At 33.4% G+C, this 11,041-nt stretch overlaps 2 protein-coding genes across 3 annotated transcripts; both read left to right on the forward strand.

Moving 5' to 3' along the window:
- Positions 1-6: 6 nt before the first annotated feature.
- On the forward strand, positions 7-2,543 carry LOC135835221 (multidrug resistance-associated protein 1-like). The gene is made up of 8 exons (XM_065349391.1): positions 7-586; positions 735-911; positions 988-1,104; positions 1,213-1,350; positions 1,429-1,554; positions 1,774-1,967; positions 2,080-2,274; positions 2,392-2,543. Exons 1-8 carry the CDS (start codon positions 557-559, stop codon positions 2,507-2,509), a joined length of 1,095 nt encoding a protein of 364 aa, XP_065205463.1. The 5' UTR covers positions 7-556; the 3' UTR covers positions 2,510-2,543.
- An 88-nt stretch (positions 2,544-2,631) lies between these two features.
- On the forward strand, positions 2,632-10,706 carry LOC135835219 (multidrug resistance-associated protein 1-like). 2 transcript variants are annotated; one of them, XM_065349388.1, is made up of 22 exons: positions 2,632-2,796; positions 2,902-3,053; positions 3,512-3,649; positions 3,727-3,873; positions 3,953-4,034; positions 5,475-5,671; positions 5,770-5,946; positions 6,029-6,196; positions 6,297-6,474; positions 6,581-6,689; positions 6,785-6,914; positions 7,000-7,222; positions 7,937-8,157; positions 8,270-8,359; positions 8,452-8,542; positions 8,800-8,908; positions 8,993-9,119; positions 9,215-9,463; positions 9,560-9,718; positions 9,802-9,968; positions 10,034-10,228; positions 10,328-10,706. In XM_065349388.1, exons 1-22 carry the CDS (start codon positions 2,676-2,678, stop codon positions 10,437-10,439), a joined length of 3,342 nt encoding a protein of 1,113 aa, XP_065205460.1. In that variant the 5' UTR covers positions 2,632-2,675; the 3' UTR covers positions 10,440-10,706. The 2 variants fall into 2 exon arrangements, with proteins under 2 accessions (XP_065205460.1, XP_065205461.1); XM_065349389.1 differs by lacking the exon at positions 10,328-10,706 and having other exon boundaries at positions 9,802-9,955; positions 10,034-10,178.
- Positions 10,707-11,041: the final 335 nt, after the last annotated feature.

Here is an 11,041-nt window from a genome sequence, read left to right on the forward strand (position 1 = left end):
CAGCAGGTGTAATAAAAATTCAACTAATTTCATTTTTTGCTCTTTTGATTAATTTTTTATAATTCCAAGGTTAAATTTTGCATATTTTTTTGTCACTATCACTTTTGAATCTCGTCAGTGTGCCCTTGTTTTGGATTTTGTAATCTTAACATTGCTTGGAATTTCACAATGGTTCTGAAAAATTTTCCAACTAGTGGATAAGTAGGTAGGTATAATGAACATGGGATGGGATATATTTTGACTTAGTTAGTATTTCGTTACGACCCAATTTAGATAACGGTTTATGGTCTAAAAGTTTGTGGTGTTTTTGTTAATGCAATAGGTACCACACTATTATACCCTTTTGTACAAAAAATCGTTTTCATTTCTTCATTTTTTTGTTTTAGGTATACATTTCATCGCAGCTTCGAATTGGCAACAAAAAAACCTTGTCTGTTTAGTTTGAATTTCTTTTGTTATCAACAGAGTGTTATTTTTAGTCCCTGTGAGATTACCAGAATGTGTTACTCATTATCGAGTTATCAATGTGTTTGTACATTTTCGATTTGTTAACGCCATGGATGAATTTTGTGGTTCGAGTTTTTGGGTAAGTAGATTGGCTTTTTAGGATATGGAATCATTAGATTTTTCTTACTCGAGTTTGAAATTTTGGTTTGATGTTATTTTGGAAAAATGCTCTATTTTTACGAATTATTACGTCATGTTATGTTCTAACATTGGTTTGCTGATTCCAGGATTCAAAAACTGTTTGGGATACGGATGATCCTGATTTGACGTTATGTTTTGAAAAAACTGTTCTCGTTTGGGTTCCTTGTGCATTTCTTTGGATACTTTTGCCGTTGGAAATATACCACATTTGGAATTCGAAAACGTCTGATATACCCTTTAATTCATATAACGTCACGAAATTGGTACCTAATACATCATTTGTTTTATCATAATTTGTCAAAGAAATCCGATTACCTGATTTTGAATCGATTTTTACAGATTGGAATAATAATTTCGGCTGTGGCAGTGCTTGGAGATATTGCACACTATGTGATTTTCCACTACTCTCATTTTCCAGTCGATTTTTATTGTCCTTTGGTTAAGTTCGTTACTTTGGTAAGTCGAGTATCTACCTACAAGTAAGTGTAGGTATCTTCAACTTGAAGCAAAATTAATGGTATTTTAAAGGAATATTTTGAAATAACTCGTAGCGGTTTTTTTCAGATATTATTTTTTGCATTAACGTTTGCAAATGTGAAATCTGGTAGGAGATCTTCACCTGCATTATTTTTTTTCTCGCTGCTGTTGGTGATATTTGGAGCTCCGCAATGTCGCACTGAATTTAGATTAAAATGGTCCACGGTAAGTACAAAGTTAGCTAAAGCATACATTTTGTAAAAATAACAATATTTTGGCGTTTTATTGAATTTATATTTTCAGGAGGAAAAACCTGAAATAATGGAATTTGTTTCCTATGTAATTTATTACATTTCCATCGTGGTGGTGTTTGTTTTGAATTGTTTTGCTGACTCACGCCCTCGAATTCTGTCTTATCCGTTTGATAAGGTTTGTTTTACGTTTTAGCTTTTTGACCTATAAAGTGTCAAATGTTTTCTTAAAAGTAGACGATGAACTTTGGGAAAATTTCCGTTAGAATTTTTTTGAAATTTCTCAACTGAAAATTAAAACTAACCTTTTATGGCAAGATTTAGCTCTTTGCTGAAGTATGCAATGTACCTACCTTTACCTACCTAACCTATTATTTATGATTTGCATTTTCTGTAGAATGAATGTCCAAAAAGCCAGTCTTCTTTTTTATCGCAAATTTTATTCGCGTGGTTTGAACCATTGATTTGGAAAGGGTATAGAAAATCATTAGAAGATGAAGATCTATGGAATTTAGATCCTTCAATTTCAACATCCTGCGTTGTGCCAAAATTCGAAAAACAGTGGAAGAAATCGCTGAGAAAAGTTGATAAGTAATGTATTATTTTTATTGAGACTTATCCATCGTTAAGTCGGTCCTAGAATTACTAACAAAATCAAATTTGAACTTATTGGGCGAAGGTTAAAGCATGTTTTTTTTTTCAGAAATGCTGATATTAGTATAAAAGTTGAACGTAAAAATGGTCGACACAATTTTGACGGACTGCAGTACGAAATTAAAAATAAATACGTGTCAGTTGTACCTGCGTTGTGTCGAACTTTTGGTAACGATTTTTTAAAGGGGACTTTATTGAAAATATTCCTCGACGTTTTCGTTTTTGTTAATCCTCAGATATTGAGGTAGGTAAAGAGAGGATTATTTCGATACGTATGACTTTGACTTTGATTTTATATAAGTACCTAACTCAATACAATTTTTTTAATTTTTTTTTTAAAGTTTACTAATTGATTTTGTAGGCAGCGAGGAACCTATGTGGAAAGGATACTTATACGTGATATCACTATTTTTAGCTGCTATAATTCAAACCCTACTGTCTGCTCAATATCAAGATATTATGTACACAATTGGGATTAAAATACGAACTTGCTTGGTTTCGATTATTTATAAAAAGGCAGGTAATCTAATTTTTATTGTAATAATATTGTTGAGTAGGTATTTATAATTTTTCAATTTGAATTTCATCGTGTTATAGGCATTACGCATATCAAATGGTGCTCGTCGAAAGTTTACTACAGGTGAAATGGTGAACTTGATATCAGTAGATGCTGGTCGATTTGTTGATCTATTATCGTTCTCGTATTTATTCATTTCGACTCCACTGCAAATCGTGTTGTCGATATATTTTTTGTGGCAAATTTTAGGTAAGTATAATGAATCCTCAGTAGTTTTTGCCTTTAAAAAAATTGGCCTGTTGATAAATGTTCGATATTATTCACTAAAAATGATACTGTTTTTATTATTGGTAGGTCCCAGTGTATTAGCCAGTTTATTCGTCATGGTTATTTCAATTCTTATCAACAGCTGCATCGGTTCCCGGATAAAGTCATTGCAGTATGAACAAATGAAGAAAAAGGACGATCGAATTAAATTAATGAACCAAATACTCTCTGGAATCAAAGTGTGTATTTTGAATTGTCTGATTGCGATACTTTTTTGTGATGTAAATTGATGAGTTGAAAGTGTCTAGAGGGACTTGAATAGTGAATTTTTCAAGATTAATCTTGAATAATTTAAATTTGAATCCATGTTTGAACTTTTTTTTATTAGAGTTCCTAGCTCATTTTTGAATCTCTAATTTGAATTTAAAAATTCTCTAAAAATTTTTTTTATAGACCTTTTTTTCTTAAAAACCAACAAAATTCAAACCGCGTCAGTAGAAAAATCACAATAAAAAATCAAGTATGCACCAATAATGAAACTCGTCCTATTCACCTAAAATTCCTAAATGTTCAACTACAACTTTTAACGTATACCTACCTATCATAGATTCTGTTCAAAAAATTAGGCAGAATAATATGTATTCTTATTACGTATAATTGGATCACCCTAATTAAAAATGTCGAAATTACTGATCAGGTTTTGAAGTTATACGCATGGGAACCTAGTTTTGAAAAACTAGTCTTATCAATTCGAAATGACGAGGTTGATTTATTGAAGAAACAAGCGTATTTAACCGGCATAGGAACCTTCATTTGGGACACCGCATCGTTTCTGGTAATTCAAAAATATTCTAGATATCAAAAATTGGGTACGTACGGTCAGAATTTTATAATGCGAGTTTTGCATTTCAGGTTTACGTCGTTACTTTCGCCGCGTACGTATTATCTAACGAAAAAAACGTACTAAATGCAAAAATTGTTTTCGTGTCTTTGGCGTTATTCAATATTTTAAAAATACCATTTTTAACGATATCGCCAATGATGACAAATTTGGTTCAGGTAACTTCAATATTTTTTCAATTTTTTAAATTTTAAAATGAAGACGGAGGTATTTTAACTTGAAATTGAATTTCCACAGAGTAGTGTTTCAATTAAACGAATTAATAAATTTTTAAATTGCGAAGATTTGAGCCCTAATGTTGTAACGCATGATGACAGAGGTGAGTTTTTAAAATACCTGGTTACCTATCGAAGTTGAGCTGTGCGCCTCCGATTTGAACGGGACCGCAATTTTTGAAAAGAGCATGGTCTAAAACCCCCAAAACCAAATTTTCAGCTGCCCAACTTCATATCTCGATATTTGGGGAACGTTTGAAAATTCAAAATTGACTGTTTTTGGTGATTTATGCTTTTTTCAAAAACGTACGTATTTGATCAGTAAAAATGATCAAAATAAGTCCCAACACTGACATTAATTCCCCAAATCCAAATTTCACCATTTCCAGATATTCTGGAGCCTCCAGCGTGATTTTTCAATTTCTCCAGAATTTTCAATTTGCTCCAGAAGACGTGAATATGAAGTTGGGCTGCTGAAAATCGAGTTGTGTGTTATACTCGACCTGTTTAACGAATTTATCCACATTTCAGCCGATTCTGGAAGGGACACCTCAAAAGTGGTTTTTTGACCAGTTTTTTTTTTCAAAATAAAAATATCTAAAAATTAAAAATTTCCCGTTTGAGAGAAAATTTTTGAAATTGGCGCGAATAGCAGTATTTTGCCATGAACCAACCGCACGACGGAGAATTTCGCCATTTCCAGCCATTCTGGAGTCTCCAGCGCGATTCTTCAATTTCTCCAGAATTTTTAATTTGCTCCAGAAGGCGTGGATATGAACTTGGGCAGCTAAAAATCGAGTTGTGTGTTATGCTCGACTTGTTGAACGAATTTATCAACATTTGAGCCGATTCTGGAGGGGACACCTCGAGAGTGGTTTTTGATCACATTTTTTCATAATAAAAATATCAAAAAATGGAAGGGAGGCTCCAGAAATGCCGGAAATGGTGAAATTGGTTAATCAATGACAAAATACAGCGATTCGCGCAAATTTCAAAAATTTTCTCGCAAACGAGAAATTTTTGATTTTTGGATATTTTTATTTTGAAAAAAAGCTGGTCAAAAAACCACTCTTGAGGTGTCCCCTCCAGAATCGACTCAAATGTGGATAAATTCGTTAAACACGTCGAGTATAATACACAACTCGATTTTCAGCTGCCCAACTTCGTATTCAAGTCTTCTGGAGCAAATTGAAAATTCTGGGGAAATTGAAAAATCGCGCTGGAGGCTCCAGAATGTCAGGAAATGGCGAAATTTGGATTTGGGGAATTATTATCAGTGTGTGGACTTCTTTTGATCATTTTTACTGATCAAATACGCACGTTTTTGAAAAAAGCATAAATCACCAAAAACAATCAATTTTGAATTTTCAAACGTTCGCCAAATATGGAGAAAATTTGGTTTTGGGAGTTTTAAACCATGCTCTTCCGAAAAATCGCGGTCCCGTTCAAATCGGAGGCGGACACCTCAAGAGGTTCCCTTGTAAGTTATTTTATATTCATAGAGAAAACACGTCTAGCTAATCATTTCTTGTGGTATTTTCCAGCTGAAGCTCTGGTCATCGAACATGGATCATTTTCATGGGTAGGAAGTGAAGCATTAGCTGTTCTACAAAACATAAATGTGAAAATTAATCAAGGAGCTTTGGTAGCTATCGTTGGACCAGTTGGTTCCGGTAAAAGCTCGTTACTCTCTGCATTTCTCGGTGAAATGTATAAATTATCTGGAGTTGTAAATACCAGGGTAAGGACAAAGAGACATTTCTTTCACTCAGAAAACTCAATTTCGTTTTTTTTTTTTTTTTTTTTTTTTAATGATTCAAATTAAATTTATCTGCACAGGGTACGATAGCTTATGTACCTCAGGAAGCCTGGATTCAGAATACCACTGTAAAAGATAACATTACTTTCGGCGAAGCTGTCAAAGGCAGTTATTACGACAGGGTGCTGGAAGCTTGTGCTTTGAAACCAGATTTGGAAACATTTCCTGGCGGCCATTTAACAGAAATTGGAGTCAAGGTGAGAGTTATTCAATTATGAAATCCAGGTGATGAAGTTTTAGACTCTGTAATTGCTTAAGCTGGCCCATATTTTTGTTCAGGGAATAAATTTGAGCGGTGGTCAGAAGCAAAGACTCAGTTTGGCCAGAGCGGTGTATTATGGAGCTGACGTGTATCTTTTAGATGATCCTTTGAGTGCAGTAGATTCGCAAGTTGGTAAACATGTATTCGAACGAGTGATTGGTCCGAATGGATTACTGAAAAATAAAGTAGGTGTTTTTATTCTAGCTTACGAGTATAGGTATTTAGAAGCTGTCGATGATTAATGTGTAGATATTTTTACGGCTCATCTTTTTATTCAATTCACAGACTCGTGTCTTGGTAACTCACAGCGTCACACATTTGTCCAAAGTTGACTTCATCGTCGTAATTAAAGATGGCACTATTTCTGAATGCGGCACGTTCCAGGAATTACTTGACAGTAAAGGGGATTTCTCCGAGCTCTTGGTTACTTGTTTAGAAGATAATTTGGAATCCAATGTAGAAGGTCGGTTTTAGCTAAAGCTCCACAAGTTTATAGGCTTTGGGTATCTTATATGGATGAATTTTTCGAAATTATTATCGAAGTACATACTTTTTCGTTTTTAATTCAGATTTAGGCGAATTGAAAGATATTTTGGTGAAGAAAAAAGTATCCTACGAAAAATATGCTGAACAAAAATTGACCCATTGTGAAACTGATTTTGCAGCATTTGAAAATAAGTAAGTATGTAGCTTAGGTACCTAGACCTACTTGTTGTTATTTTAACGAAACATTTTTTTATTTTCTCAGTTTTATTGTGATTTTATTTCTACAGACGAAAATCGGTCAGGTCCACGAATTTCGGTATCGAAGCATCTGTAAGAAAATGTTCAAGTAAACAAGGCAACGAGATCATTTCAGCTGGGCAGAAGTTAATCGAAGTTGAACACACCGAAACAGGAAATGTCAGTACCTATAGTTGCATTTTTATTAGATACGTAGGTACTTTCTATGCTGAAATTTATTTTATTGTGAAAATTCACGTTTCAGTCGAGTTGGGATGTTTACGCCTATTACATACGTGCCACTGGATATCTCATGACTTTTGGCATAATAATCGTCAACTGTACTCTGCAAATATTATCGTTCGCTTCGAGTATGTGGTTGACTAAGTGGACCGATGATGCAAACGTCACTACTCCAGAAGGAACTCAAAATATTACTAAAACGGATTTTTATCTTTCGGTTTATATTTCATTGGGATTTACTAAAAGTACGTAAATGTAAAGGTAATTTTTTTGCTGTTAATTGTACCTACATACTTACGAGTTCAAGGGGTTCCAAAACGAGACGTTTTATAGTTTTTAGTTCATCAGCAAAATGAGTTGCATTTTCTGTGCTCAAACTGAAGAAATTCTTGAAATGGGAATTAGAAAGTAGGAACAATGGTATTATTTCCTGAAATTTTTTTACAAAAAGTTGATTTTACTCGATACAAATAGGTATGCAGTTTTTAATTTTTTTTTTTTCATTTCATACTCGACGAAAAAACTATAAAGAAATGTTGGAAATTGGAAAACTTGGGAAAACTTTTCAAAAATTGAACTCATGAGTAGAAATAGGATCACAGAGTGCTTACCTAACAATCCTGCTTTTCTTTCTTTTTTTTGCAAAAATTAACAAAAAGTACGTACCTGCTTACTGCTTTTTACCATTTATTAATTGAACTTTGAATTTTTTTGTTACAAATAGGTACGTATCCCTTTTTTAATATTGGTAATAAAAAATTGGAAATTGAAACTTTAAACTTCTCTTGAGTGGTGTAGAATAAAGTAAAAGGAAAGAATCAAAAAAAATTTGAGTCCTCTCCCCTTTCTAAATAAGATATTGAAATATTTCGAGAAATACATCTTGTTGTTTCTAGCTTCAGGACCCCTTAGCATCTTTTTTTTCTCACTTCTGACATTCTTGATAATTTTTTTTGCAGGTGTTATGGTATTTCTGTCAGATATTGCTATTCGAGTCGGTTGTTGCATTAGTGCCAAAGTTCTGCATAACTTATTGTTACGCAATATCTTTCATTTACCACTTTCATTCATGGACGTAACACCTGGTGGTCGTATTTTATCCAGATTTTCCGGCGATATTGATGTAGTAGATTATTCATTTCCCGACCTGATCACTGGAGTGTATTTTTGCATCGGCGATGTAGGTATTTTAAAAATTCACTCGACGGAATTTTGATCTTCTACCAATTTTTTTTTTTTTTTTTTTTGCAAATGGTATTTTCATGAGAATATTTTTTGAATAAAATTGCCAGGTCTTATGCAACCTATTCATCATCAGCTGCTGTACGCCAATTTTTGTCACTGTGATTTTACCTATCACTGTACTTTATTGTTTCGTTCAAGTAAGTTAGATATTAGATTGATATAAAAGCTGTTTTACGATCGTCTTATGTGTAAAAATACCTACTTATGTGATTGGTATATTTTTTAATAGCGATTCTATGTAGCTGCGTCGAGACAGCTGAAACGGTTAGAATCAATATCACGATCCCCTCTGTATTCGCATTTCGTTGAAACTGTCGTTGGTATGGTTTGAATTATCTACTAGTGTTTTTAATTATAACATCATCTCGTTTCAATTTATGCTGATTTTTGTCTGGGATTTTTCGAATTCGCTCGAAATTGTTAATTTCAATTTCGAGTAATCGTCCAAATTATGTAAGTAGATCTCATGCACAAATGTCCCAAGTTTTAAAAAAAAAAATCAAAAATTGAAATGAAATATATGGAAATTTTAAAATCACAAGTTTTATGGAAATAATACTTGAAACAAAAATTTCAGGTGCGCAATCGATTCGAGCTTATGGGCTCAATGAAAAATTCATCAAGCAGTCGGAAGAAAAAGTGGACCATAATGACAAAAGTTACTACTTAAATATTATTTCAAATAGGTAGATCTACAGAGGACGAGTATTTAAAAAAAAATCAATAGATAGGTTAGGTACCTATTTCAAAATCATTTTTTGATTCAACAGATGGCTTTCAATTCGTTCAGAAACTATTAGCAATCTTGTTATATTTTTCGCTGCTTTGTTTTCTGTGCTTGAAAGAGATACTATTAGTCCTGGAATTGTCGGTTTATCCGTGGGATACACTCTTCAAGTATGCAATTCATTTCATTTCAGCTTTAAACCTTCATCATAAGGCTGTTTTGGACTCTTAATACCTAAGTACCTATGTTTTTCATTTTGTTTTAGATTACTCTGACACTCAGTTGGTCAATATATAAAATTTCAAATATGGAAACAAGCATAGTCTCAGTCGAAAGGATCAAAGAATACAGCGAAAAACCTCAAGAAGCTGCTTGGAAAAGAGCTAATGAATCTATACCAAAAAATTGGCCCTCAAGAGGTGATATAGACTTTCAAGATTTCAAAGTCAGATACCGAAAAGGTTTGGAATTGGCCTTGAAAGGTATTACTTTCTCCGTACACGATGGTCAAAAGGTAGGTAATTCGATGTTTGTTCGCGATCGGAGGATTAGTTCAGTCAGACAATCAAATATGTACTTACCTACTACAATAATTTGTTCTCCATTCAAGGTTGGTATCGTTGGTAGAACTGGTGCTGGTAAATCATCGTTGACTTTGAGTTTATTCAGAATCCTGGAATCTGCCGGTGGTAAGATTTTGATCGATGGGATCGATATTGCTACTCTCGGATTACATACTCTTCGTTCTAGACTTACTGTCATTCCGCAGGTATTTTTTTTTTTTTTGAATTGTGTCTCAAAATGACTAGATGCACGTACTAATTTTTTTTCTCATATTTTTATGTAATTCAGGAACCAATTCTATTTGCTGGCTCATTACGAATGAATTTAGATCCTTTTGGTGATTATTCCGATGACGAGATATGGCGTGCGTTGGAGTTGGCTCATCTAAAGTCGTATGTTTTAAGTTTGAACGATGCACTCAGATACGAAATCGCCGAAGGAGGTGAAAATTTCAGGTATTTTCATTCGTATTTTTACATCATCCTAGATCTTTGTGTATGATGATGAATTCAAATGACAGCGTTGGCCAGAGACAGCTAATTTGTTTGGCTAGGGCTGTATTACGTAAGTCGAAGATTTTAATTCTGGATGAAGCAACAGCTGCTGTTGATTTAGAAACTGATGATTTAATTCAAAACACGATTCGAACCGAATTTGTGGACTGTACTGTGTTGACGATTGCTCATCGATTGAATACTATTATGGATTATAATAAGTAAGCATTTGAACGAATAGATAGGTACCTTCTTATTTTTGTATAGGTTGGATTTACTTATTTCTGACGAGTACTTTTCAATTCCTAACCTGTGCGTAGAATCATTGTTCTCGATAAAGGAAATTTAGTGGAATATGACTCTCCGCAAATTTTGTTGGAAAACAAGTCCTCAATATTCTATGCAATGGCTACCGATGCTGGTTTAGTTTGAAGATTTGGGGTAACTGATGAAAAAACAAATGTCGATGATTTTGTAAACTAATATTTTTGCAAATGGAAAGCAAGAAGGAGGTGTTGAATTTGGATATATCTACATGCGATGAGATGGTGAAAATTTGAACTCGTGGTTGTGTTCTCTTCTTATTTTAGGTACCTATCAATTTTTATGATTGATTTAAGGTAGATACCTACTTACCTAATTTTAATTATCAATTGTGATAATTTCCTAATACTTGAAAAATAAATACTTTTTTATGAATTCAATTCATTTCCCCCAGAGGGGGGCAAAAGTCAGAGTTGATCTGTTCTGAGCAGGTCTTTAAACCCCTGTTTGATTCAATCTATCAGGTCTGTTTTGAAGGAGATTCTTTTGATGCAATTATATGTATCTAAACTGATCTGATCTGATCCAATAATTTTTAAAAGTCTACGAGAAGTAATTTTGCCAAAGTGTAATGGGAACCTGAAAAAAAAAATAAAAAAAAAAAAATAACCGAAAGCACATTTGCAGGTAACTTTTGGCCTGTTGATCAATTTTTTAAAATTTCAAAAGCAACTTAAATGTTGAAAATAGAATTTTTCCACGTTTTTGTT

The sequence above is a fragment of the Planococcus citri genome, chromosome 2, assembly GCF_950023065.1.
Source record: "Planococcus citri chromosome 2, ihPlaCitr1.1, whole genome shotgun sequence".
NCBI lineage: Eukaryota > Metazoa > Arthropoda > Insecta > Hemiptera > Pseudococcidae > Planococcus > Planococcus citri.